Source organism: Bos mutus, chromosome 10, assembly GCF_027580195.1.
Source record: "Bos mutus isolate GX-2022 chromosome 10, NWIPB_WYAK_1.1, whole genome shotgun sequence".
NCBI lineage: Eukaryota > Metazoa > Chordata > Mammalia > Artiodactyla > Bovidae > Bos > Bos mutus.
The window spans coordinates 97,168,747-97,196,574 of NC_091626.1; the positions used below are offsets into that span (position 1 = coordinate 97,168,747).

The 27,828-nt window shown below is 44.9% G+C and overlaps 1 protein-coding gene across 2 annotated transcripts; it reads left to right on the forward strand.

Annotated features, from left to right (window-relative positions):
• The first annotated feature begins 335 nt into the window (after positions 1-335).
• VIPAS39 (VPS33B interacting protein, apical-basolateral polarity regulator, spe-39 homolog) lies at positions 336-27,771 on the forward strand. Of its 2 annotated transcripts, XM_005908402.3 has the most exons (20): positions 336-467; positions 3,465-3,557; positions 4,191-4,293; positions 6,060-6,203; positions 7,703-7,741; positions 8,093-8,157; positions 9,083-9,139; positions 14,552-14,644; positions 15,335-15,368; positions 15,871-15,973; positions 18,294-18,321; positions 19,676-19,749; positions 21,378-21,453; positions 21,900-22,034; positions 22,641-22,682; positions 23,136-23,225; positions 24,619-24,705; positions 25,282-25,371; positions 25,791-25,895; positions 26,764-27,771. In XM_005908402.3, exons 2-20 carry the CDS (start codon positions 3,465-3,467, stop codon positions 26,782-26,784), a joined length of 1,479 nt encoding a protein of 492 aa, XP_005908464.2. In that variant the 5' UTR covers positions 336-467; the 3' UTR covers positions 26,785-27,771. The 2 variants fall into 2 exon arrangements, with proteins under 2 accessions (XP_005908464.2, XP_070234547.1); XM_070378446.1 differs by lacking the exon at positions 24,619-24,705.
• The last annotated feature ends 57 nt before the right edge of the window (positions 27,772-27,828 follow it).

The following is a 27,828-nucleotide window of genomic DNA, read 5'->3' on the forward strand; positions in this document are numbered from 1 at the left end:
GCCCTGAAAGGCCCGAAAGGCGACAGCTCACACGACCATTCCTCACCCACAGAGACACACAGGACACGTTTCATTGTTTCCCTAAACCCTTCATCGGCCCCGCTTGGCCTCACGGGAATTGTAGTCTTGTCGAGTGACCCACGGGATAACCTCGGAAGGTCGAGCTGAAAGGAGAGGAAACGGGGTTAGGCGCGGTGCGCTGGGGATTCTGGGAGTTGTAGTCAAGAGGCCGCCGCGGCCTGTCCCGGCAGAGCCTGATTGTAGGGGCGAGAGGAACTACAACTTCCAGCATGCCGTGCGGCGCCTGTCTCGACCCTTGGTTCCTACCCCCACCCCACCCTCCCGCCCCCTCCTCGGGACTATCCCCTTCCGCCCCTTTTGTATGCCGCACAGCCTGTCTAGAAAGGCTGGACCCTCGGCGGCGAAGTCTGACGCTGACCTGAGAGGGAGGGCTCGGTGTGGAAGAGGTGAGGGTGTCCCAAACTCCTTGGGCTACATATCTGGCCGAGTCCAGCCTCTCCGCATCCATATCCTTTCCCCTCGTTGTCTGAGGCGTCCCTCGACCTCCCTGGCTTGACTGTTAAATCCAGTTCTTGCGATCCCTGGGCTTGCACTCGGGGTTGGGGCCGCGAGCGAGCCCAGACAACTGATTTTGAACAAGCATTTATTGTACTAAGGTTCTGGGCTCTGGCCTCTGCGGTGGATCCTTGTTTCCTGGACCCTTCGCCCACAGAGTCTTCCTAGTTTAATCCACATTTCCTCGTCTCAGTTCGTCACCTCACTTGTGTAGGCCTGGCTTTGAAAGAAGATAAATGAGTCCGAATCTAACTTCTCACAGGCTGGTTTCTGCGGTGTCCTGAGGCGGAGAGCGTGTTGGTTGTAGATATTCTTTGGCCAAGTCGTTTTCCATCCTTTGTGGTATTCCTGCCCTTCCCTCAGATCTACTGCCCTGTATGGTGGGATCTCAGTAAACAAGTGACAGGGACAAGCCTTTGAAGTGTTTTAAATAATTTTGAAGCACCTTTCTCAGCCCCTCTTAAAATTGTAGCTGATTGCTTTATAAATTTTAGAGCCGTTAAATTATTGTCTTTTTTTACTTGCTGAGGAAATATAGTTTCTGACTAGCGCTAGAAGTACAGATTGGTGTCAAGCGTCCACTGCCTTTGCGTAATTAAGAAAAGATTCCAGAAATCCTCTGGTGGATTACAGAGTTTGTTAAGACTCATGCTATGCCTATCTGTAGATACTGTAGTAATGACCTGCCCTCAGTTTTCCCTAGAGTGATAAAAGAACGATGCAAATCAGAGTGGAAATGACCCAGGAGATAGAAAACCTGGATAGGAGCAACTAACTTTAGCTTAAAAACTTTGGTACTTAATCCTTTTGTGCCTCATTTCCCTCATCAATGAAATGGAATCTGCTAGGCCTACTTTGAAGAGGTGTTCTGAGGCTTTGTAAACTGGCACCTGTACCATAGACGTTTACCTGCTCTGTGGACATCTTCAGTGTTTGTGATGGCTACTCAGAGTTTTTATATCAAAATTTTAAACTTTAGGAATGCTTAGAAATATTTTTCTAGCTTTTTCCAAGGTATTGATTTATTATTAATAAAAATTAATACTAAACAGATTTTTGTGTCAGCACATGTGCTTTCCGTGTGGTTCACTGGCTTCAGCCTTACAACAGTCTTCCCAGGTATGTTTCTGTTGTTAAGTCCCATATTTACAAATGGCAGAGATAGAAAGAAGGCAGAAGATACACTAAAAGGAGCTAGCCTTTAGTATTTACTGTATACTGGGGACTTTTGTTAGCTCTTTCTTGACTCCTGTTTATTCTTCACTGCAACCCTGTGAGGTCGCCTGTCACTTTCTCCAAGGCTTAGAAGTGAGATTATTTACCCAGGTTGCTGAGAATTGGAGAGACTGACATTTGAATTCAAGTCTGCCTGACTACAAAGCCTATGCTTGTTGCAATATAAGGGATGATATTTTTTTTTCTGCTAGCTTTTGTATTTGATTTTACTCACTGCATTAAATATACAAAAGGATGTTTAAGCCGTGTCTGGGTTCAGTAGAAATCAGTTAGTGATATCTGCCATGGGGAAGGATCAGATGGTAAACACTTCTCAGCCTGCTTTGCCATTCCCAGACCCCCTGACAACACACGAAGTGAGGCAGAGTGTGTTAAGGCCATTGGGAGTCTCAGTGGGTCTGCCGTGGGGAGTGTTTCTTAAGCTTCTATTGAGAAAGGTGCTACTGAAATAGAAAAAGCAAATCCATCCTTTAGAACTGGATTCTCTGTAGCCTTTGGAGTTATTTTTGGCACTGAAAAATTTGGTACCTGGTTCTTGGCTTAAATCAGTTTTCACTCTAATCTAGTTGGCATGGATAGTTTAGTTTGTGATTCTAAGGCAAAACTTTTTTTCAGGGTGAAATCTAATTTTAGAATAGTTATGAGAGGGACTTGTGGTGTTTTGACTGATTCTTCATAGACTTCCTTCTTTGGCTATGCCCTCGTTTCCCAAATTTTGGCCAGTACTTGTTATTAAATTAATCATGATTTGAAGTTGAAGTTACAAGCAGGCTAATTCAGCTTCCTTTAGTTGCTTACTTGCTATCAGGAATTCAAGAAGCACATGAGAGAGTAAGATGTCTATGAGTTTTTATTCTCTGCGGTATTCCCAGAGCCTAGAACAGGGCCTGAGAGGTGGCACGCAACAGATACATGTTGAGTCCATGAATGTAGTTACCATCTGTTTTGTTTATGCTTTGATTAACCTTGTGTATCCAGCAAAGTTCGTGATGCATTCTTGTAACACATGCCTGGTTTGTACTTTTACCTTTGTACATACTTTTACTGGGGCTTCCCAGGTGGCACTAGTGGTAAAGAACCCGCCTGCCAGTGCAGGAGACCTAAGAGACACAGGTTCAATTCCTGGGTTGGGGAAATCCCCTGGAGAAGGGCATGGCAACCCACTCCAGTATTCTTGCCTGGAGAATCCATGGACAGAGGAGCCTGGTGGGCTACCGTCCATAGGGTTGCAAAGAGTTGGACACGACTGAAGTGACTTAGCACGCATGAGAGTGTATAAATTAGAAAAGGTATATATGCTCAATACTGTGTTGTAGGGTCCTTCAGAGAGGGACTGTGTTTTGTACTTCAGATATCCCTTACGTAATAAAACAGCTGACAGAGCACCTGAGATGGTGTTGTGAACAAAGTAGCTGCTGTAGGAATGAATGACTACTCGTGGGTTATCAGGCAATCAAAAGTGTGATTGGATTGGTTGGAGACCCAAGGATCTGATTTTATGTGGCCTCTGCAGTATTTTCTTCACCAGACGCTTTTTGTGCATCCCTGACTACAGCAGGAAGTTTGTAGTCCAGGAACCCAAAGCTTTTGGAGCTCTTTTGAGGAGAATCCAGAAAGAGACATACAGTATATCTCTCTTCCTCTTCCTCCAGATGAATCGGACAAAGGGTGATGAGGAGGAGTATTGGAATAGCTCCAAGTTCAAGGCTTTCACCTTTGATGACGAAGATGATGAGCTCTCACAGGTGGGTTTCTGTGAACACTCGCCGAAGTTCTCACCCCTTTCCACTGTGTACCCTTTCCCTTGCATCCTTGGTAACCTGTCTCAATTAGGCTCAGCAGTGCTTTCAGTCACATCTTTACAAGACTCTTCATGGAGAAGAACGCTGGGCAAAGAAAGGAATTGTAAAAGCCAACTCCCTGCCCATTTTCCTTTACATTCTTAAGATGATTCATTTCTTTGCGTTGTGTTTTTTTTCCCCCAAGAACCCATAAGTCTTTTTTCATGTGGTATAATTATTATTTTTGAAGGATGAACTGGATTGGGAGTTTTGTCTTTATCATGTCTGTTTTACAAATGAGGGAAACATTCATTTTTGGAAAGATGGATAAACTCCCTACAAAGCAAGTCAATACCAGGAATAGGATTAGAATTCAAAATCGGCTTTGACTCTTCCTAACCTTTTGCCACTGGACTCCAGTGTTGGCTAAATAGCAGTTTCTTTTCTTGGCAAACATCTAGTGGGCTAGGCATTCGATGGCAGAAAGGTTAAAATATTGGCCATTCTCAAGTCCAAGTTCCTCAGCCTTCTTGGCTGTCAGAGGGAGAGGTGAGAAGTGGTGACTGCCTAAGCGCCCTGCCTGGTGTCCGTCCACAGTTAAAGGAATCCAAGCGGGCAGTGAATAGCCTTCGAGACTTTGTGGATGATGATGATGAAGATGACCTGGAGAGAGTCAGCTGGACCGGGGAACCTGTGGGAAGTAAGTACAAAAGACCCTGGGAAGGGATTAATTATTCAGGGTTCTTAACATTCATAAAGTCTCCTCAATACTTGTCAGGATAGGGAACAAGGCTAAGCTGTTTTCAGATGAGCATACATCTGGAAATTTACCCAGGAGAGGGTACTTGGGGAAATAAGGCAGTAGTTTCCATACGGCTGTCTAGGTCTGCTATCTGAGGGCTAATGTTTGGGTGGCTATTTCAGACTTATTTGGGGTGCTTGTTAAAATTAGATTCCTGGGCTTCACTCGAGAGACTCTGCTTCAGTAGGTCTTGACGTTGGGTGTGGGGTGGCGGGTAGGGCGGGGTCTCAAATGACAATAAGCACTGCTAATGTTCTGATACGCAGTCATATTTGAGAACTGCTGACTTAAATGCTCACAACTGCCTGGCAGAACTGACTTCCTTAGCCACCAAGTCTCACTGCCTAATTGTTCTCTGATACCACTTAACACCTTTGCTGGGCCCATCTGATTAAGCGTAGTTTTAAAGGTTTGTTTGTTTGTTTGTTTTAATGGGAAATACTGTCACATGATTTAAAAAGCAAAAAGTATTCAAGGCGTACTGTAGTAAAAAGGATTCACGGCGTACTGAGAAGTTTCCCTCACACTGTCACGCATCTACTTAGTTCTCAGGCCCTGCCAGCCCCAAAACAACTGCTGTTGTTTGCTTCCTGTGTGTTCATTTAGAGATGCTTTCTGCTTGTGGAACTACATATAGGAAAATGAACCCCGTTTTTTACACCAGAGGTGGCATACTTTATACCCTCCTCTTTTCACTGGATAATATAGCTTGAAGATCTTTCCAAGTGTTCTCATGCTGCCTCTCCCTTTTTAAAAATAGCAACATAGTATACACGGTGTGGAATTCTCATAATTTATGTAACCAGTCCACTGTTGATGAGCATTAGATTGTTTCCAATCTTTTGTTGTTTATATTGCTGTTCTTGTATTTTGCCCATGTAAGAGTATCTGAAAGTTCAGTTCCCAGAGTAGAATCGCTGGCAGAGGGTATTTGCATCTGTGTCGGTTAGAGGTTGCACCGATTTGCACTCCCACCTAGCAGTGTCAGAATGTTCCTTTTTCCCACAGCCTTGACAGCACAGGGTGTTCTCAAACTTTTGGGTCTTTGTCAATCTTATAGGGGGCAAGTGGTATCTCAGTGTGCTTTTTAAAAATACTTATTTATCTTCAGCTGTTCCGGGTCATTGTTGCTGCGTGGGCTTTTCTCTAGCTGCAGCAAGCAGGGTCTACTTACTAGCTGTGCGCAGGCTTCTCATGGCGGTGGTTTCTCTTGAAGAGCCTGGGCTCTAGGTGCACGGTCGTCAGCAGTTGTGGCACGGGAGCTTAGTTCCTCCGTGGCCTGTGGGATCTTCCCGGCCCTGGGATTGAACCTGTGTCCCCTTGCGTTGGTAGGCAGGTTCTTAATCACTGGACCTCCAGGGAAGTCTTAACTGTACTTTTAATTTGTGTAATTCTCTTACTAAGAGTGTGGTCAAGCACCTTTTCGTATGTTTAACAGCTACTTGTATTTCCTTTTCTTTGATCCATTTATTCATTTCCTTTGCCCTTTTTTTCTGTTGATGGGTCTATGTGATTCTGTTCTTTCTCCCTGCCTGAGTATTTTAAGTCCATGTTGACAAGGGACCAGGGCTTCTGATGAAAAGCTTTTAGAGTTTATTGGAAAGCTGGATGTGGTGGTATTATTTTGGATGAGAATGACTGATCTACATCTTGCTGTCTCACAGGTATCTCATGGTCCATCAAAGAGACTGCTGGTAATAGCGGGTCTAGCCACGAGCGTGAACAGCTGAAGAACCGAAACAGCTTCTCCACCTATGCACAACTACCCAAACCTGCTTCTACCTACTCTCTGAGCAGCTTTTTTAGAGGTGAGAGCGACGGTTAAAGGGACAGAGTCCTTTTCTTTGTTCCGAAAAACCACGAAGGCTGTGATTTTCATTTACTCTATAAGAAAAAGATACTGAAGTATAAAAATCTTTGGAGCTAGCAGTTAGGGATAAGAAAGGGGGAGAAATGAGGGAAATTCAGAGGGGTTGGACTGGGTTTCTTTTTTTTTTTTTTTTTAATTTTTTATTCCTTTATTTCTCATGTGTTCCCCATCCTGAACCCTCCTCCTCCTCCCCTCCCCATACCATCCCTCTGGGTCATCCCAGTGCACCAGCCCCAAGCATCCAGCATCGTGCATTGAACCTGGACTGGCATCTCGTTTCATACATGACATTTCACATGTTTCAGTGCCATTCTCCCAAATCTTCCCACCCTCTCCCTCTCCCACAGAGTCCATAATCCTGTTCTATACATCAGTGTCTCTTTTGCTGTCTCGTATACAGGGTTATCGTTACCATCTTTCTAAATTCCATATATATGCGTTAGTATTGGACTGGGTTTCTAAAACATGATAAACAAAGCTGACATCAACCTTGTGACATCTACTCAGGAAATTCGCCTAGGTCAGAATTCCCCCCTACCCCTGTGCTCAGGAAATTTGCCTAGGTCAGAATTCCTCCCTACCCTGTGCATCTCTGTTGGGAAGCCTTGTGCACTGCTGGGGGTAATGTAAAATGGTACGGCCTGTGTGTGGAAGACACCGGAAGACTGTGGAAGACAGCGGAAGACTGTGGAAGACAGTTTGGCAGTTTCTCAAAAAATTAAGTGTAGAATTGCCATATGATCCAGCAGTGTACTTCTGGGTATATACCAAAACGAATTAAAGCAAGGGTTTAAACAGGTATTTATACACCACGATTCAGAGTAGCCAAAATATGGAAACAACACAAATGTTCATTCACTGACGAATGAATGAACAAATGTCCATGCACATGCAGTGGAATATTATTCAACCTTAAAAAGGATCAAAATTCAGATACGTGTTACAACATGGATGAACCTTGAGGATATTATGCTGAGTGAATGAAGCCAGACATACAAGGATTCTGTGTGATTCGATTTCTGTGAGATGCCTAGAATAGTCAGATAGAAATAGAAAATAGAATAGTGGTCACCAGGGAATGAGAGTAAGGAGGAAAGGGAGTTATTGTTCAGTGGGTACAGTCTCAGTTTGAGATGATCAGAAAGTTCTGGAGATAGTAGTGATGATTGTACAGTGTGGATGTACTTAGTACCACTGAACTGTATCCTCCTTAAAAATGGTGATGTTTATGTTAGGTGTATTTTATCACAATTAAAAGAAACAGTTCCTCAGTGCCTTTTATTTCCACGGTACCTCAGATTTCTGAAGTTGAATAAAAGCTTTTTTAAGCCTTAAGTTCTTATAATTTCACAAAAAGGTTCTGTGTGCACTGCATCCTAAACTGAGTCTGGATGGCTCTGACTTTAACTCTTGGCCTTATGTGTTCTTTATCTTTAGGGAGAACTAGACCTGGAAGTTTCCAGTCCCTCTCTGATGGTAGGCATGGACTCTTTTCTCTTGATTACTGGGAGATGTTACTGGTCTGGGGTACAGCCTAGGGAGTCATGGGGACAAGTGATAATTAGATGATGGCACTTCTGAACCTATCATCATTATTAGAGGAATTTTCTGGTGCTGAATAAGCAGCTTGAGACCATTCAGGCTGTGGGGTCCAAGGGTAGCATCTAGGGATGCTGTCTTTGGGTAGGAACTGAGATCTACTCGGACTTCCCTACTTGGGGCCATAAAAATACCTTGGGAGCCCGCAAGTCAAGCAAAGGAAGCAGTGGAAGAAAGGAATGGCAGGAAGATGGTATCCTTCTCAGTCCCTTGCCTGTTCTTTTGCAGCTCTGTCAGACACACCTGCCAAGAGCTATGCTCCAGAGCTGGGGAGACCCAAGGGGGAGTATAGGGTGAGTTATATCTTATGATGGTCAGGACACTTTACACAGTTTGACGAACTTGGACATTTGTTATCTTGCTTGATCTTCCCAAATCTCTGAGCAGGTGTTATTTTAAACCCCTCTTAGAAATAAGAAAATTGGATCTCTAAACATTAGAGCTTGCCGGGAGTCTCACAGCTAGTTACATGGTAGAACTGGAACTTAAAATTTTTAGTTTCTGATTCAGCCCTGGTGTACTTTCCTTATCCATTATACTGCCATTTTTTAGGTTGTGGTTTGAAACTTTTGATCATCACTGTGGTCTAGAAGCTTGGTGGAGCTCATATTCACATGAAGCACATGAAAAAGCAAATTGACTGAAAAGGAAAAAACGATATCATAAGGTCCAAAAAAAGAACATGTTTCTCTCTTTTCCGTCTGTCGGCAAAACCATTCATTAGAGTCCCAAAACGGCCTCTACAGGCTGAAATTCTCAACCACTTACATGTTGGGCTGCTAGCTTTGTCAGTTGATCCGTTCCCTCTTTGATCCAATTCGTCCTGCCTGTAAAATCTCTGTCCTGGTTGCTTAAGAAACTTAGGACCAGACCATCCTAGTCTTGGTTTTTTTAATCTATCTTCTGGGCTTCCCTGGTGGCTCAGACGGTAAAGCGTCTGCCTGCAATGCAGGAGACCCGGGTTTGATTCCTGGGTTGGAAAGATCCCCTGGAGAAGGAAATGGCAATCCACTCCAGCACTCTTGCCTGGAAAATCCCATGGACGGAGGAGCCTGGTAGGCTACAGTCCATGGGGTTGCAGAGTCAGACACGACTGAGCGACTTCACTTTCACTTTCAGAGACTAAGACTATAAGCATGAGGTGAGGAGCTGATGCACTGATAATTCTGAATTCCGATCCTTTAATTTCCTATAATTCATGCGTTGCTAATATTCCAGGATTACAGCAACGACTGGAGCCCCAGTGACACAGTGCGGCGCCTCAGGAAGGGCAAGGTAAGGCCCCTGGGGAGAGAATTCTTGTGGGAATTGGAATTTGTCTATTTTGGAAGCTGAGCAGCTTGGCCTTTCTCTTCAGTTTTGTTAAATGAAATGATTTTCAGGAGGAAAACCATTCCACTAAGATGGCAATTCAGCTGCAAAATTTCTAATTCTCCACGGTTTAGTGTTGTTTTGATGGGGAAGTGGGAAAAGAGTGATGGATGAGAGGGAAAAGTAGTGCCTTTAAGAGTGAGAGCAGATGTCTCATGTTTAGGTCTGTGATCCAGTGTGAGTTAATACAGAATATATGGTGTGAGGTACAAATGGACATTCATTTTTTTCCCATACGGTTCTCTGTTTGCTCCAACACTGTTTGTTGAAAAGACTATCCATTTCTGCATCGGTCACTTTGGTGCCTTTGTTGAAAATGAATTGACTGTATATATGTGTAGGTCTCTTTCTGGACTGTATTCCAGTTCATTGATTTTTTTTTTGTCTATCCTTATGCCATTACCATTCATGACATTGTACAGGAGACAGGGATCAAGACCATCCCCATGGAAAAGAAATGCAAAAAAGCAAAATGGCTGTCTGGGGAGGCCTTACAAATAGCTGTGAAAAGAAGAGAAGCAAAAAGCAAAGGAGAAAAGGAAAGATATAAGCATCTGAATGCAGAGTTCCAAAGAATAGCAAGAAGAGATAAGAAAGCCTTCCTCAGCGATCAATGCAAAGAAATAGAGGAAAACAACAGAATGGGAAAGACTAGAGATCTTTTCAAGAACATTAGAGATACCAAGGGAACATTTCATGCAAAGATGGGCTCGATAAAGGAGAGAAATGGTATGGACCTAACAGAAGCAGAAGATAATAAGAAGAGGTGGCAAGAATACACAGAAGAACTGTACAGAAAAGATCTTCACGACCCAGATAATCACGATGGTGTGATCACTCACCTAGAGCCAGACATCCTGAAATGTGAAGTCAAGTGGGCCTTAGAAAGCATCACTATGAACAAAGCTAGTGGAGGTGATGGAATTCCAGTTGAGCTGTTTCAAATCCTGAAAGATGATGCTGTGAAAGTGCTGCACTCAATATGCCAGCAAATTTGGAAGACTCAGCAGTGGCCACAGGACTGGAAAAGGTCAGTTTTCATTCCAATCCCAAAGAAAGGCAATGCCAAAGAATGCTCAAACTACCGCACAATTGCACTCATCTCATACGCTAGGAAAGTAATGTTCAAAATTCTCCAAGCCAGGCTTCAGCAATACGTGAACCGTGAACTTCCAGATGTTCAAGCTGGATTTAGAAAGGGCAGAGGAACCAGAGATCAAATTGCCAACATCCGCTGGATCATCGAAAAAGCAAGAGAGTTCCAGAAAAACATCTATCTCTGCTTTATTGACTATGCCAAAGCCTTTGACTGTGTGGATCACAATAAACTGTGGAAAATTCTGAAAGAGATGGGAATACCAGACCACCTGACCTGCCTCTTGAGAAATCTGTATGCAGGTCAGGAAGCAACAGTTAGAACTGGACATGGAACAACAGACTGGTTCCAAATAGGAAAAGGAGTACGTCAAGGCTGTATATTGTCACCCTGTTTATTTAACTTATGTGCAGAGTACATCATGAGAAACGCTGGGCTGGAAGAAGCACAAGCTGGAATCAAGATTGCTGGGAGAAATATCAGTAACCTCAGGTATGCAGATGACACCACCCTTATGGCAGAAAGTGAAGAGGAACTAAAAAGCCTCTTAATGAAAGTGAAAGAGGAGAGTGAAAAAGTTGGCTTAAAGCTCAACATTCAGAAAACGAAGATCATGGCATCTGGTCCCATCACTTCATGGCAAATAGATGGGGAAACAGTGGAAACAGTGTCAGGCTTTATTTCTTTGGGCTCCAAAATCACTGCAGATGGTGACTGCAGCCAGGAAATTAAAAGACGCTTACTCCTTGGAAGGAAAGTTATGACCAACCTAGATAGCATATTCAAAAGCAGAGACATTACTTTGCCAACAAAGGTCCGTCTGGTCAAGGCTATGGTTTTTCCTGTGGTTATGTATGGATGTGAGAGTTGGACCGTGAGAAGGCTGAGCGCCGAAGAATTGATGCTTTTGAACTGTGGTGTTGGAGAAGACTCTTGAGAGTCCCTTGGACTGCAAGGAGATCCAACCAGTCCATTCTGAAGGAGATCAGCCCTGGGATTTCTTTGGAGGGAATGACACTAAAGCTGAAACTCCAGTACTTTGGCCACCTCATGCGAAGAGTTGACTCATTGGAAAAGACTGTGATTCTGAGAGGGATTGGGGGCAGGAGGAGAAGGGGATGACAGAGGATGAGATGGCTGGATGGCATCACCGACTCTATGGACATGAGTCTCAGTGAACTCTGGGAGTTGGTGATGGACAGGGAGGCCTGGTGTGCTGCGATTCATAGGGTCGCAAAGAGTTGGACATGACTGAGTGACTGAACTGAACTGAACTGATGCCATTACCAAGGCCTTGATTATTGTAGCTTTGTAGTTAATCTTGAAATCAAGTCACGTAAGTTCTTCAACCTTATTCTTCTCTTCCAAAATTATTTCAGCCATTCTAGATCCTGTGTATTTCCATATTAGCTTGTCAGTGTTACAAAAGAGCTGCTGGCATTTTGACTGAGATTGCATTGAATCTGTATTTCAATTTTGGAAGAATTGATACCATAATAACTATTGGGTGAAAATGGATCATAGTAGAATAAGTGCTAAAACTATAAAGCTGGAAGAAAATTTAGGTGAAAGCCTTTGTGATCTTGAGTTAGGCAAAGACTTACTAACCAAACATACAAAAACCATCAGACCAAAAAGGAAAATGGACTTCACCAAAATTGAGAAGTTTTGTTCTTTGAAAACACTGTTAAAAACACGAAAAGACCATTGCTGGGAGGAAATATTTGTAAAATACATCTTATAAAGTGTTTTCTCCAGAATATGTATATAAAAAATGATGATGTATCTTCAGTAATAAGATAAGCCATCAAATTTAAAAACTGGCTCAAGTTTTCACCAGTTACATCACCAAAAGCTGTGTGAATGGCCAATAAGCACTTGAAAAGATGCTCAACGTTATCAGTTATCAGGAAAATGTGAATTAAAACTGAGATACCACTATACAGCCACTATAATGGCTAAGTTTAAAAATACTGATCATACCAAGCGTTGCTAAGCTAAATCGTGTCAGTCGTGTCCGACTCTGTGCGACCCCATAGACGGCAGCCCACCAGGCTCCTCCATCCCTGGGATTCTCCAGGCAAGAACACTGTAATGGGTTGCCATTTCCTTCTCCAATGCATGAAAGTGAAAAGTGAAAGTGAAGTCGCTCAGTCGTGTCCGACTCTTAGCGACCAAGTGTTGGGAAGATGCAAAGCAACTGAAACTCTCATATGCTGCAAACAGGAAGGTGAAGTGGTAAAACCACTTTGCAAAAGAGTCTGACAGTTTCTTACAAAATCAAACACACATGTAATTTAATCACTAATAGACATTTACAATTCAGGAGAAATGAAAATTTGTTCATACAAAGACCTGTACATAGATGTTCATAGGAACTTTATTTATCATAACCTTTAAAGTGGGAATAACCTAAATATCTGCTAGTAAGATCCCTTGTCAGATGGACAAGGGGAATTTTTGTGGTAATGGAAATGTTCTGTATCTTGATTGTGGTAGTAGTTAACATGGGATTATTTACTTGTCAAAACTCACTGAACTGTACACTTAGATAGGGTAGATTTTATATGATATAAATTGTACCTCATTAAAAAGAGAACAAGTTGGGACTTCCCTGATGGTCCAGTGGTTCAGAATCCACCTGCCAGTGCAGGAGATATGGGTCTGATCCCTGGTCTGGGAAGATGCCACAGCTAAGCCCGTGTGCCACAACTACTGAGCCAGTACTCTGGAGCCCTCGCTCCGCCACTGCTGCAGCGCGAGCTCCAGGGCCTGTGCTCCCCAGCAGCAGCAGCCACTGCAGTGAGAGCCTGCACACCGTCACGAAGAGTAGCCCCCGCGCCACAACTCGAGAAAGCCTGCACGCAGCAACAAGGACCCCGCACGGGCAAAAATAAGGAAACAAGTTAATTAAAAAGAAAGAAAAGTTGGTCTCAGATAGCCAGTCCCCTGCTGTCCCCTCCAGTGGACCCCACACGCATCCCCCGTGGTGTGGCAAACGCTGCAGGGCCTCAGGAGTCCCTGTGCAGAGAGCCCTTCTTCCTGGGACACCGCGTGGCCGGAAAGGTGGCCGCCGCCTCGCCTGTCATGCACCGCATGTTCCTGGGGAAGCTCGTCCTAAACCATTTCTATAGGACCTGCTTCTGGGTCCAGCTTTCATATGTAGCAGAGCAGCTCCCTCACTGCGATCTACTGAAAGGTGGCGCTCAACACCAGGGTTTGAAAAAGCAACAACCAACCAAACAAGGAAAAACAAGTTTTTTAAAAAGGGAAAAAAAGAGGCAAAAGAGAACAAGTGATCTCCTTACCTGTTGACTTTGGCAAGCCTTCATCAGGACACTAGCATCTTCCAGGGTTGCCCAGAAAATCCCATGGATGGAGGAGCCTGGTGGGTTGCAGTCCATGGGGTCTCTGGGAGTGGACATGACTGAGCGACTTCACTTTCACTTTCCACTTTCATGCATTGGAGAAGGAAATGGCAACCCACTCCAGTGTTCTTGCCTGGAGAATCTCATGGACGGAGAAGCCTGGTGGGCTGCAGTCCATGGGGTCGCACAGAGTCGGACACGACTGAAGCGACTTAGTAGTAGTAGTAGTAGTAGTAGTAGTAGTAGGGAGGGGTAGTGGGAACCTCCTGGCTCATAGAGTGTTGAGGGCTGTTGTGTAAAGTAAAGAGGCTCTCCTTGGGGACCAGCGTGTGTGCTCAGTTGTGTCTGACTCTTTGTGACCCCACGGAGTGTAGTCTGCCAGGCTCCTCTGTCCATAGAATTTTTCAGGCAAGAATATTGGAGCAGGTTGCCATTTCCTCCTCCAGGGGATCTTCCTGACCCACACAGATTAAACCCATTTCTCTTGCATCTCCTGCACTGGCAGCTGGATTCTTTACCATTAGTGCCATTTGGGAAGCCCCAGGTGGCTCAGTGGTAAAGAATCCACCTGCAGTGCAGGAGATGTGTGTTCATTCCCTGGGTCAGGAAGATCCCTTGGAGAAGGAAATGGAAACCCACTTCAATGTTATTGCTTGGAAAATCCAATGGACAGAGGAGCGTGGCAGTCTGCAGTCCATGGGGTCGCAGAGTCAGGCATTACTAAGCGACTGAGCATGCATGTATGCGTTGGGGATATTTCAGGTCATTCTTGCTCTTCCTCAGTTTCCAGTGACAAAGGAATATAGGAAATGGTCCTCTTCCTTGCACACCAGTTCTATTCTTACCTGGCAGGTCTGCTCACTGGAAAGGTTCCGCTCCTTACAGGACAAAATCCAGCTCCTAGAAGAAGCAGTCAGCATGCATGATGGGAACGTCATTACTGCAGTGAGTTGTGCCTTTTTGTTGTTTAATTATTGCTTTCGTCAGTTTCTGAAAGTCCAATCAGGATAGATTTTTTTTTTAATATCTATTTCTTTATTTGAAATATAGTTGATTCACAACCTTTTTGTTTCGGGTGTACAGCAACATGACTCAGTTATATGTATTAATATATATATATTTCAGATTCTTTTCCCTTATAGGTTATTATAAAATACTGAGTATAGTTCCCTGTGCTGTGCAGTAGGTCCTTATTGGTTATCCATAGGATGGACTTTAATGTCAAGTAGAGACACTGGATTTCCTCTTGAAGTAGAAGATTCCCAGAAGTATGTGTTCTAAAGGCTCAGTTTGCATTGTGTGTGACACTCTTGATTATGACCCAGAAGTGGTAGGTTGGCTACTTTGTGTCCTCAAAAATAATCTGAAGGCCGAGAAATGTGACAGCAGCCTCTCCCAGAGGGAGGGAGGTGTCTCTTGCCATAGGGGCAAGGGCGTGTAGACTCCCAAGACAGAGCTCATTCCACATGTCCATCACCTGTCCTTTCATCACACAGAGAGAGAAACACCTTGTCTGGACCTGCGAAGACTCCTGATGAGTTGCTGGCCTCATTCCTAGTCGTCAGGTGCTCAGACAGGGCCTTGTGTTGGGAAGGTTACACAGGGTGATTCATTCTTGGTTCTCTTTTCCTCTAGGTTCTGATCTTCCTGAAGAGGACATTGAGTAAAGGTGAGCGTGGTTTGAGGGAAATCTTTAGTCAGTAAGATGTCTGCTACACTTGAAGGGAGAGTGGTCTCGTGGCTTTCATACCTAAATTCACCAGCATCAGGTCTACTTTTGGGATAGCTGGGGGGTCCTGAGGCTTCAGAGTACACGCCTCAGCCCTGAGTTGTTCCTCCTGTCGAGTGATAGCTACAGTAATTAAAAAGCCCCTCATTTACTGCACAGATGGATGGCTGTGTTGGTCTGAGGAGGTGAAAGACCAGGCTCAGGGCCTGCTGGTTGGGTTGGTGAGAGCTGAAAGCTAACACAAAGCCTTAGCCTTGCCCTGGACCCTGGAGTGTGTTGCTGGTGGGTTGAGCCAGGGGTGCGCACTATGGTAAACCATTCCTAGCTTCTGATGGACTTTGAGGAGATTATCTTAAGAATGTGTGAGTTGGGGGGTACTGATTTCCTGTTGAGTGATAGCTTTAATCCTTCCCCATCTAACTCCTTTCTTCCTGCCTACCAGAGATCCTCTTCCGAGAGCTGGAGGTGCGGCAGGTTGCCCTGAGACATCTCATTCACTTCCTTAAGGAGATAGGTGATCAGAAGCTGCTTTTAGACCTCTTTAGGTAAGAACCGATCATCTGGTCTGTAAAGTTTGTTAAGTACTTAGTTCAGAGCACGCTGGGTGATACTGCAAAGAGACACTGCCCCTTTTTTCTCGAAACGCTTATTAGACAAGATATAATAAGGTGATAGGAGAAGGCAGTGGCACCCCACTCCAGTACTCTTGCCTGGAAAATCCCACGGATGGAGGAGCCTGGTGTGCTACAGTCCATGGGGTCGCTAGGAGTCAGACACGACTGAGCGACTTCACTTTTACTTTTCATTTTCATGCATTGGAGAAGGAAATGGCAACCCACTCCAGTGTTCTTGCCTGGAGAATCCCAAGGACAGGGGAGCCTGGTGGGCTGCAGTCTCTGGGGTCGCACAGAGTCGGACACGACTGAAGCAACTTAGCAGCAGCAGTAAGGTGATGGGGGAATTCCCTGGTGGCAGTGGTTAGGACTTGGTGCTTTCATTGCCATGGACCCAGGTTCAGTCCCTGGTTGGGGAACGAAGATCCCACAAGCCATGTGGCATGACTGAAAAGAGAGAAAGAAGGAAAAAAATGTGATGGGATAACTAATATTGCACCACAACCTGTAATAAAGTGACCGTGTTAAGAAATCAGGCTCCAGAGTCAAGCACCTGTGTTGAATATTTGTTAAGAAATCAGGCTCCAGAGTCAAGCACCTGTGTTGAATATTATCTCCATCACTTAGTTCATAGCATGACGTTGAACAAGTTCCTCAACCTCTCCAAGCACCAGTTCTCACGTTTGTAAAATGGAAATAATGTTGCCTACTCCACAGGTCATTATGAAGGTGAAAGGAGTTCATGCATGTAAAGCACTCAGCATAATGCCTAGTCTGTGGTATTAATGTTTATTAACTATTTTCTTACAAAAGACCGAGACTAAAGATGCCTTTTTTACTTGGTCCCTGGTGATGCCAGTGAGAAGCACAATGGAAAAGCAGAAGAAGCAAATGCAGTTTTCAATCAGGATAGCTGAGGAGAACCTCATGGGAGTGATTAGGAATTGAGTGGGCCCTGTGGGACTGGGTCGGGTTCTGATGGGTAGAGAGGCAAGAAGCAGGCATGTCTGCTGGGGGCCTGGGGAAGGGGGTGCCCATTGGGGGCAGCTGTCTTCTGCCATGTTTTCCTTCCCTATCTCATTTCAGTTGTTAGGGACTTTTTCCCACTCTTAGCTTAAAACAGGTGTATTATGTCCTTTCTTCAGTGTCAGGGCAGGGGGTGGAGCCTCTGTTTAGGCTGACATGTGCCCTGAGGTAACTTTATTTACCCAGTGGCCTCCGCAGAGTGATGAGCTTTCCCAAAGACTCAGGTGGGGAGGGCACACGGTCAGGGTCAAGATTAGAGATGGTTAGCCAGGAATTTGTAGAAACCGCGTTCAAGACGAGCTGTTCCCTCAACCCTTTCTTCCCTCTCTCCCTCTTTCTTTTCTTCCTTCCTTCCCTCCGAACCAACAAGGCTTTTTTTAAGCATCACCTCTATGCCAAAGTAGTGATATTAATTATAGTGGTCCTTGCAGAGTGAAAAAGCAACCAGATGACAAAAAGTCCTTGTTCTCCAAGGCCTTACCACCTTTGGGGAGAGACAAATGCATTGTATGTTGTACCTGAAAACAACGGGGCTTCCCTGGGGGTCCAGTGGTTAAGAATCCACCTGCCAATGCAGGGAACACGGGTTCCATCCCTGGTGTGGGAGGATCCCATATACCCTGGAGCAGCCAAGCCCGTGTGCCACAGCTACTGAAGCCCTCACACCCAGAGCCTGTACTCCGCACCAGGAGAAGCCACCACGGTGAGAAGCCTGCACGCTGCAGCTAGAGAGTAGCCCCGGCTCGTCAGAACCGGAGAAGGCCTACATGCAGCAGTGAAGACCCCTCAAAGCTAAAAATTAAATAAATAAATCTTAAAAAAAAAAAAAGAAAACAACAGAGGAGGATAGTGTAGACAATCTGTTTCCAAGACCCCTGACAGAGAAGAGTGTTTTCATCTTTAAAAAAAAAAAAACCCAGAAGACTACTGTGGGCTAAGGTTTTGCAGAGGCTCTGAGCCTTTCTGTCAGAGCTGTTGACATCACAGAGTTACTAGTGCCCACGACATCTTCCAGTTTCTGCTCTTCACTCAGCTCGGTAGATCGGGCACGTGTTCTCAAGGGGTTGCTGATGGTAGAGAGTTTGAGAAGAGAAGGGCTTAGCTTGTGTATGGAGGCAGATGAGTTCGGATGATGTTTCTCCTAGAACACTCATCCTGTTTTGTGAGGTTATACTGCCACGCATCAACAGATAAAAACGCGCTGCTCCCTTCTGCTTCTTCCCAGGTTCCTGGATAGAACAGAAGAGCTTGCGGTAAGTGTGGCCTTTGTTTCAGTTGGGGGCCTCTTTAGAAAGTCTAAGCCAAAATCCAGCCTACTGCACTGATTGACTATTTCCTTTCCTTTGGTATTGGTTATATCTGGGAGACAGGGGCTTCTGGGAAGCCTGAGAACAATCCAGATGATGTACTGCTTTGTGTCTTTTTATATGCTCTTTTTGATTGGGCTTCTGAATAAATTTTTAAAAAATAACCAAATGAAAACTGGCCTGGTCAGTTTGGAGTTTGTTTCTTAATTTCTAGTTGTTTTTAGTTCTTAATTTGTAGGAGCTTTGGGGTTTTGGCTTCTAATACCAAAGACAGTATTGAACAAACAATATTGAGCAAACAGGGATAAGAAATCAGATACAGGTCATGAAGGACGATCGGTCAAGCTGCTGGTAAGGCACCCAATACACATTTTGGCTGAGAGCTCAATGACTAAATGTTAAAGTTGATTTTGGACAGATTTTCACCATTGTAGATGAAACTCTTGTAGTATAAGAATGAACCTGAAATTTTACCAAAAATGTAATTTTCTTATTAAAACTTCAATAATCTATTTAAAAGGTTTGACATTATTGTGTAAGAGTAAGGATTTCTCGTTGCCATCGATGTCAGAATTATTCTTTTAGTCACTGTACCACACATTGGTGGTAATACATTTTTAAGCTTTGCACACCAGAGTATAATTCAGGAAAACGTTTTCAGTAACATTTTGTAAAAGGAATTTGTACTTAATACTCAAGGTGTGGGAAAATCTCAAAACCTTTTATCTTAATCTCTTCAAAATGATTAGGAATCTGTAGTACTCATTTTGAAAAGCTTTTTCGTTTATATTTTTAATTTCCATAGGTTCAAAACTATAAAGAATTTTCTTCAGATAGCATTCATATAGTTCAGTGTTTTGAAGTTTGATTAATCAGTGAAAATAAATGTGTTTTGGATAACTCATTTTTATCTAAAGCTTTCATATTTTCTTCATATTCTCTGTTATGTTTGAACTGAAGGTGATTTATCATGCATGCTGTTATATATGCATTTGGAGTTTTCCAACCTTATAAACCCTGGAATTGGCAAATCCGATTGTCTGCTTTTAGTTTATCCTCGTAGAATAGGACAGTCTCCTAAGAACAACTTTTTCTTGAAACTAGTGGCTGTTGTATTGGATAATGCAGTTAGAGATAATAATTTTGAATCACTCTTCTCCCGCACCCCTCTGCCATCTATTCCTAGAAGAATCTCTAGTGATGAAGAGTTTAGCTTTCAAACATGGAAAACCTACTGACAGAGCTAACTCACCCTTCTGAGGAAAAGAAACAGCTCAAAGTTCTTCTCTGTTTTTTGTAGCTGTCCCATTATCGAGAGCACTTGAACATTCAGGACCCCGAGAAACGAAAAGAATTTCTTAAGACATGCATTGGGTAAGTGGGGGAGAAGTGTTTTTCACTATCAATACTGTTATATAGAACAATGAAGAGATTAAAAGAGGGTAGGATGGATAGATGGTTGTAGGGAAAGGCTAACAGTGGGTCATACAAACATGATTAAAGATCGTCTCATTCAGTGGTTCCAAACACTGTTCCCCCATAGAGTTTTCACTGATTGGTGATAAACTGAGAAAAATAAAGACAATGTAGAGAGCTTTCTACTAAAGCTAAATTTATTTAATTGGAAAGACTGCGTTTTATTCAGAGATTGTCTCCCCCCCCCCACTTCTTTTTGGTAGAAAAATGAGTTATAAGTTTTTTGTGTGTGTCCTAATGTATTAAAAAATCGGCAACATCTTACTTATGTGTTGTTTTCAGTGTTACCAGTCCTTGAAACCCCATAGTCCAAGAATTACTGGTTCAGTCCAGCTTTTATCCAGAGTATAAGTCCCTGTGAAAACCAGCCCCACATACTCTTCTTCCAGGGGTGGGGCACACACTCTTGGAAGTGGCTTATTTCCTTGTTGGACAGCCTTTATTACCGCAAGTGCCTCCTTATACTGAGCTGAAACTTGCTTCCCTGTTTATCTTTTAAGACAGGTGTAGAGCCCACCCAGTAGACCTTACCTGAGGTTCAGTGGTCACAGTTCTTTCTTTCAGTCATTCCTCATGTGACATGATTGCCAGGTTTCACATTTAGAAGTTTATGTCAGTACAATCCTTAGTTTTAACTTTGGCAGCTACTGAGCCAATATGTTGTATGGCCTCTGGTAAACAGAGAAGTTAGAATACTGAAGTAACTGGTACCTTTTGCTGTCTTCTTTATCACTTCTAAAAATCAGCTGTGGGCTCACACTTACCTGGGAGAGTGTAATTGAATTTCAGAGTTCTTCCTGGAGTGAGTGGAGTAGAGGAATAAGACAGTACTTTCTGAAGGAAGGTCTGGGAACTGGGCATTTAAAATCTGGCTTCTATTCCTGGCTTTACCCATTGAGTTGCCAAATGACTTTTAGGCAAGACATTGTTTGTCCGTCAACTTCTTCATGTGGAAGGATATAATGTAGTGTTAAAGATGGGGCCCTTGACATCATGTAGAACTCTTGAGATCTTTACCAATGTACAGACATAATGCCATGCTCTGTAACTTGAGTTTTATCTTATTACTCTGCATTAAAAAATGGCCAACATGTCAGTGCTCCTGAAAGACAGGTCAGCATTGACATTAGGCAGTGACCACAACCCCCAAGCCTCCCTGGGATGTGGATGATGGGCAGTTGGTCAGGCGCACTCATTGGCTGAGTGACCTGTTCATCAGTCATTGCACCGCCCACAATGAGGGGATTCTGCCTCACTTCTCAGCAGAATCACTAGTGACTGTATGTATTTCGTGGACTTGAAGGCTCCCTGTCTAATTGGCAAAACCATAAGTATAAAATCCGGGCCAGAGGTCGCCTCTTTTTCCTGCTTTCTCTCTGCCTTTCAGGGATGCTCTAAAGGGAACAGAGATCAGAATTGCAAAGCCCCATGAGCATCTTAGACTTAAAGTGGTGACCTGGATTAGGTAGGTGTGTTTCTTGTTTGAGTAGAGAATGAGGTACTAACCTTCTTGCCCTCTCTCCCAGCTTGCCCTTTTCAGCAGAAGATTCTGCACACATACAAGACCATTACACACTCCTGGAACGTCAGATCATTATCGAGGTTAGAATCCTTGTTTTCATTCTTTCTACTTAAGTGTCAAAGCTCTGTGTCATTCAGCAGCTAGGAGACTTCTGCTCGGCCCACATACGTCATTTCTGGTTACCCTTATTCTAAGAGTCTTTCATTTTCTTTCTCTGCATGGTGGCCTTCCCTCCACTGCCTCCAGGCATCTTTTCTTTTCTCACTTGCTATTAATCTGGAGCTATTTCCTCTTCATCCCAGAACTCTGTTCCATCACTACTTCTCTGGTCTTCCTCCATCCAACTTAGATCATCATTTTCTGGATCTTAAGCTCCTCGGGGCTCTCCTAGGCAGTTTCTTTCTTTTTCTCCTCTTCGCCTCTTTCCTGGGGTAGGATACACATCTGCTCTAGTATTACAGGCTTCTCTCCTGCCTCCACTCCATGGACACTGTTCTTTTTTTTCTCTTGGCTCACTCCACCACAGGCAAACGATCGGCATCTAGAATTAGCGGGACAGACTGAGGTCTTCCGGAAGCACCCCCGCAAAGCGTCCATTCTCAACATGCCGTTGGTGACGACGCTCTTCTACTCCTGCTTCTACCACTACACGGAGGCTGAGGTGCGGGCCACATGGGGGAGAAAGGCCCACGCGTTCTCACTGCACAGGGGGGCATCCTTCAGAGCCTGTGTTTCAGCGTATCTGTTCACAGTGGGTGCACATCATTCTTGGCAGCCCACCTGGGAACTGTTCCAAGAGGGGGAAAGAGGTCTGTATGGGTTCGCGTGGCTTCCAGTGAGCTGGCCTGCCCTAGAACACATCTGCCTGACTGGTGCTGGTGCTAAGAGCATCTCTGGTCAGAGGCCCAGAGTTTCAAATGGATTCCCACAGGGTAAAGAACAGCAGCAGAGGGTAGTTACCTGTGCATACTTAAAAAAGTGGTCTTGAAGAAGTGCGACTTTAGTGATCCCATAGGTGGACATGATCGTAACAATCATAGGATTAGCAAAAAATTGGGAAATACTTTATACCTGTTAATCTAGTGCCCTTAAGCTAGATGGTGATGTCCAGTTAGACCTGATAGAGCTTTTGTCTTAAATTAATTTCCAGGTTTAAATGGTTACAGAGTGAAATGTAGAATGTCTAGCTAGTGGACAAGAAAACAGGAGATTGGTGGCATTTGAGAGAGTCAGTAACACCAAGATTCCTTCTCCACTTTCACCCTAGGGGACGTTCAGCAGCCCGGTCAACCTGAAGAAGACGTTTAAGGTAGATATAAACTGGGCAGTGTTTAGAAAAGTAGTAGCGGAATCGCTCTGTGGGGTAGGCGTTGCTTTAAGGTAGATATAAACTCGGCAGTGTTTAGAAAGTAGTGTCAGAATCGCTCTGTGGGGTGGGCGTTGCTTTAAGGTAGATATAAACTCGGCAGTGTTTAGAAAAGTAGTGTCAGAATCGCTCTGTGGGGTGGGCGTTGCTTTGTAACCTGTGCGGGAAGTGCCTTGGCGTTCAGGGGTCAGGAGAACGGAGTGAGTCTGTGGGAGGTGAGGGAGGCCTTAACTGAAGAGCCCGCAGCAGTGCGGGGCTTGGAGACCCAAGAGCTTTGTGGATCGTAAGGGGCAGAATCAATACCAGGGACTATTTTTGCCTGTCTTTCCAGAACTCTCAAGCCCCTCCCCTGATGCATTTCTGCTTCTCTTAATTTCCCCGGGCCTCTGCTTTCAGATCCCAGACAAACAGTACGTGCTGACAGCGCTGGCCGCTCGCGCCAAGCTCCGGGCCTGGCATGACGTCGATGCCCTGTTTACCACCAAGGTGGGTGCCCTGGGGCTGTCAGCGCTCCGATGGAGATGCTGTCTTGCCATCCCACGCCTCCTGGGAGTCTCAGGTTTCACGCCTCCTGGGACACTCAGGTTCCAGCTACTGGTTGACATTTTTCCTTCAACATTTTATTTTCCAAAGTTTCAGATCTAAAGAAAACCAAAAGAAAGAATAATTAACAGTTTTCACCTACTTAACGAACTTGCTCACATTTTTGCCATGTTTGCTTTCTCTTGTTCTATATGTTTTTTTTTTTTTGCTGAAACATTTGAAAGTAAACTGCAGACATCACAATACTTTAACTACTTAAGTATTGTTCTCATTTGTAACCACAGTATTATCATTCTCGAGAAATTTAACGTTAACATAAGAATATTATCAGGGAGTTCAAGAAGCGGGGACACATGTATACCTGTGACCGATTCAAGTTGACGTATGGCAGAAGCCATCACAATATTGTAATTATCCTCTAATTTAAAAAAAAATATTATAGTACATATAAATTGATTAGCTCTTTAGAGCTGTTTTTTGTTTGTTTTTGTTTGCTGTCCAGATCGTCAAGAATCTTGCATTCCATTCGATTGTCATGTCTCCGTTGGTTTGCAGTTTAAATATCTATTTTTCCACTATGGGTTTGACAGTTTTTTGTTTTCTGCCTTTGCTATTTAAATAGAAACATTAACTATGAAAGCAGTACATGCCTGTGTCAAAATCAAACCCGCTGTGAAAGTGAGAGGGTAAAAAGTGAAGTTCCTCCTCCACTGTCCACCTCCTTTCTCAGTCCCTTCCTCAAGGCAAGCACTGTGAGAAGTTTGACTGGTAGCTTTCCAGACCTTTCCTCATGAATTTACAAATAAAAATTTATGTAAATATAAAGACGTTTAAAAAAAAAAGCGACTTCACTTTCACTTTTCACTTTCATGCATTGGAGAAGGAAATGGCAACCCACTCTAATGTTCTTGCCTGGAGAATCCCAGGGACGGGGGAGCCTGGTGGGCTGCCATCTATGGGGTCGCACAGAGTCGGACACGACTGAAACGACTTAGCAGCAAAGACGTAAAGGGTAGGATTATTCTACCCAGAGAATTTCATACTATCAATGCAAGTATTGTTAATGAAATTGCTTATTTCATTTAGCTGTATTTCAGACTTTTCTGCATTTGTGCCTATGCAAGCTAAGAACTCATAATACCTCTCTTTTCCACCCTCCTGAATTCCTTGACTTTGCTGAAACCCTCATCTCTCTCCCTTTCTTTTTCCCCCACCTCCCATTCATCCACTCTCACCAGCACGTCATGCTGGTCTTACCACAAAACGCAGAGAGACTAGCTCAGAGTGGGTTGAATTTGTCTGACCTGCCCATGGCCACCCCATCTTCCTTTTTCAGAACTGGCTGGGCTACACCAAGAAGAGAGCACCCATTGGCTTCCATCGGGTTGTGGAAATTTTGCACAAGAATAGTGCCCCTGTCCAGGTAATGGTTCCCAGAGAGAGTCGGGTACAGGGTCTTCTAGGAGACCTGACTTTCAGCCTCTTACTGCTCAGCAATGGGGGACTTGACCTGCTCTGGTCTTATCTTAAAGGCAACATAATGGTTGAACTGCACCTCAACCTAGAAAGGGCCAGGGAAGGAAGTTCTGCTCAGCCTTTAGACATATGACCCCAGACCACCCTTTTCTGAGGAGCGTCTGCTGTGTTCAGCCAGAGGGAGGCACACTACTCAAATGATACAGGAGAACTTAATGAGAAAGGCCGTCAAGGAGCAGGGGGTACGGGGGGAGGTCAGACCCAGGGCACACCTGTTGCTGGCACGGGGGTCTGGCTCCAAGATGAGGAGGAGTGGGCCCTTCTCTTCCTTTTCGGGAGAACATGGATTACTGCAGAAAGTCTACCTCATTGCCCATTGCAGACCTAGTCCTGTGGTTCGTGATGGGAATTGTAGACAGCAGGCACTGACTCTTTTGCCTTCTTCAGGACTTTTTCCCTACCTTTCAGAACTCTGGGTTTAATACAGCTGAGAATCGTTAATCAGAAGTACTTGTTTTCACAGGTATTACAGGAGTATGTCAATCTGGTGGAAGATGTGGACACAAAGTTGAACTTAGCCACCAAGTTCAAGTGTCATGATGTCGTCATTGATGTGAGTCCCTCAGAAATGAGAGCCCTGAGTTAGACCTCAGTGGCCAGTGGGAGGCTTCAGTCCCAGGGCCTAGATCCTGAGGTGCTGATGTCAGTTTCCACTTAGCTCATAGTGTGGTCTGGCAAGCGTTAGTTTGGAGACCAGCTCTCCTATATGATTTGCCCAGTTCTCTGACTGGGTTTTCTCTGCTTTTATAAATTCGTTGCACTCGGAGAATTCATAGAATGAAATCAAGCCACATAACCTCTGCAGACGTCTCTTGAGTGTGAAGTTCGGTGGGTGCTTAGCCCCACTGTCATCCCACCGCAGCTCCCTGGCTTCTCTCGGAACCTTGGCTCAGAGTGGGAGAGACAGAAGGAAAGGGGCCCTTCTAGAGAAGGTTGACTGGAGGTTTTTATTGTCATTTCTTTTGGTGACAGACTTGCCGGGACCTGAAGGATCGTCAGCAGTTGCTCGCATACAGGAGCAAGGTGGATAAAGGCTCTGCCGAGGAGGAGAAGATTGATGCCCTTCTCAACAGCTCGGTGAGGGGCCCGCTTGCCCTCCAGTGGGCTCACGAGACAGTTACCAGAGGAGCGTTGAGCACAGACTCCCGAGGCCTGAATGGGATTGCTGTCAGCCAAGCCTGTGGATCTCTTGATAAGGGTCTCCTGCGGGCCTACACGGCAGAAGTCACTCCTGAGACGTGGGATGACTTAGGGTGGTCTGGGGACCTTGGCTGACACTGATTGTAGTGCTCTGATCATTGTTAAACTCATCAGGTAGGAAGGACTAACCACTGGAAGTTAGAAACAAACGTTATAGAATCAGAATATGCAAACTGTAAAGTTTCCTGGGGCTGGATGTGACCTCCCTATTGGAAGAAAGAAGTAGGTGAAGTAGATTTTAGCTACTTTTTTGTCAATTAATTAATTTATTTTAATTGGAGGAAAATTACTTTACAACATTGTGATCGTTTTTGCCGTACATCAACATGAATCGGCCACAGGCATACACGTGTCCCCTGAATTTTAGCTGCTTGGGGAGCACAGCTGCCTCCTCTCTCATGGCATGGAATTGCTGAGCTTATTGTTAACGTGGAGCTTCGGTCCCAGTTAGGTATTTTGGAATCTACCACAAGCTAAAGCTAGTGAATCTTTGAATCTTTGTCCTGAGGAGCACAGAACCAGAATAAATGCCCTAAATCAGGCTTACATAATAGGTACAGATAGGTGTTTCATCCGTCTCCAAATAAGTGAACTCCTCTCCCCCACGTTAAGTTTTTTTTTCAGCCTTCTGGCTCCATCTTTCTTTTCCTTACATTACCTACCTGGAGTCCTTGTTTTATTGAACTCTGTCTGCCTATCTGTAGGGATCCGTGAAAACTGATGATTGTTTGTTTTTTTTCCCCAGCAAATTCGATGGAAGAATTAAGTGGCATCAGCTCCCTTGCAACCTGCCTCATTTCTTCCTTTCCTGCCTGTGAAAGTAGAGAGCACTCTTCTTGGGAGAGTTACAGCATCACATCACTGGGGCCCGTCGTCAGCAGGCAGTGCCTGCCACCCGTGGGACAGAGACCAGCGCCTGGGCACCGACAGCCTCAGACCGGCCTTCTGTCCAGGGACTGTCACCGAAGAGCCAAGATCTAAAGCTTTGCCTCATGAGGGAGGCTCTTCACCTGGTGCTCACGTGAAGGTGGGAATTAATTTCTAGGTTGGGCCCATATTGGGCAAGATGGCTTTTGGTCCGCAGAAAGTGACTGCTCCAAAAAGGAGGTCTCCTAGACCGAGAGGTACCGGTGTCGTCGGGCGGCCACTCCACTGCCCTCAGCTGATTGTGACCTTGGACTTGGTGCTGGACGCTGGCATCTGCTCTGCAGGAAGTCAGCAGGGAACCGGAATGGCTGTCTCCCGGGGGGTGCTCAGGAAGGGCTGCCCGCCTTGCCGGGACCTGTTGGAGGCGCCCTCACCCCAGACTGTACAGAGTCTGCCACCTCGCTGCAGAGCTGGCCCACCCCGCTCTGCTGCCCTGGTCTTCCCTTTACAGACAAACTGTGGTTCCTCTCTCCTCGCACCCCGGGGAGCCTGGTGCGAGAGATGAGGGCCCCCTCCTTCCCATTCCTCCTCCTCCGACCCAGGCCCCCCACCGTACATGAGTTAGCGGGGCTGGGGCACGCGTTCCCTTTCTGCACACACGTCCTTGTTTCACTAGGAGCTTCCACAAGTTTCAGCAGGGCTCACCTCAGCAGCGTTTCTGGTAGGTGAGCAAGAGGGAGGTTTTGGCTTCGCAGTTGGTTTTCGAGAGGATATTCTGTAATGCCTGTGTCCTGTATTCCTGTGCCAGCGTGAGCTTTTCTTCTCTGTGACTGACCTGGGTTTCCCAGACACGCCTAGACGCCTAATAAAGCCATTTCTTCCTTGGCGCCTTCTCTTTCCCTCCTGGTTATTTTGTGCAGAGCCGTGAAATCATTGCCCTGTC